General features: G+C 78.2%; 1 protein-coding gene across 1 annotated transcript in view; it reads right to left on the bottom strand.

The window, feature by feature from the left end:
- DENND5B (DENN domain containing 5B) overlaps nt 1–414 on the bottom strand; it is a 208011-nt gene extending 207597 nt beyond the window's left edge. Inside the window, 2 exon segments of the mRNA XM_007452177.1 lie at nt 271–361; nt 364–414. Coding sequence (XP_007452239.1) covers nt 271–361; nt 364–414 — 142 coding nt within the window.
- Nucleotides 415–948: the final 534 nt, after the last annotated feature.

Below are 948 nucleotides of genomic sequence, written 5' to 3' on the forward strand. Positions count from 1 at the left end.
CCGACCCCGACACTGCCCCCGCACCCGTTATTCCTAACCCCGCGCCCGCCAGGCAAAAGCCCCCGGCGGGCGCCCGCGGACTCAGCAGCGCACCCTGCACGCGGAATAAATAACAATGTCATTAATCGCCGCCCGAGAGCCCGGCCGGCCAGAGAGCGGGCGCCGCCGGGAGCTGACTTTGTCTGGAGCCCGCACGCCGCCTCCCGAGCGTGCCCGCAGCACCCCCCGCGTCCCTGAGGGGACCCCCGCGCCACCGCAGCCCGGCCTTACCCGCCAGCTCGTCGGGCTCCAGGCCGCTGTCCGCGTCGATCCCGCACAGCACGAAGTAGTGCGCGAAACGGCAGGCGGCCGGGGAGGAGCCGCGGCCGGGGAGGAGCCCGAGCCCGGGCCGGGCGCCGCGCCGCTCCCGCTCATCCCGGCTGCGCTGCTCCTGCTGCCGCCGCCGCCGCCGCCTCCCGAGAGGGCTCGCGGCCGAGACTGCCGCTCGGGCTTTGGTCTCCGCGCGCCCGCCCTAGGGCGACCCGGGCGCGCCCATGGCCGCGCAGCCGCCGCTCGTCACCGCAGCTTCGCTCCTCGCTCAGCGCCGGGGAAGGGGTCGCGAGCTCGCGCGCAGTCGGTCCGGATCCTGGTGCGGGGTGGGGGAGGGGCGCGCGGGGGGGTGGTGGCGCCGTGAGACGCCCGCGCCGCCGCAGCTGCACTCGCGAGCTGGGAGCCACGGCGTCTGGCGCCCGCGGGTCAGCTGAGCCGGCGCTCAGGCTGTGGGAGCGCGGGGGCGCGGAGGACCGGCGCGTGGGGCGGGGGCGCGGAGGGGAGGGCGCGCTCGCGAGGGGCGGGAGCGCGCGTTTCGGCCGTGTGTGTGCGCGCGCGTGCAGCGGGCTCGGAGGGAGAGCCCAGGGCTGGCGGGATTCGTGCCCGCCCGCCTGCCGAGGCTGCGGCGCGGGGGCGACC

Source organism: Lipotes vexillifer, unplaced genomic scaffold (genome assembly GCF_000442215.2).
Source record: "Lipotes vexillifer unplaced genomic scaffold, Lipotes_vexillifer_v1.1 scaffold1, whole genome shotgun sequence".
Lineage (NCBI taxonomy): Eukaryota > Metazoa > Chordata > Mammalia > Artiodactyla > Lipotidae > Lipotes > Lipotes vexillifer.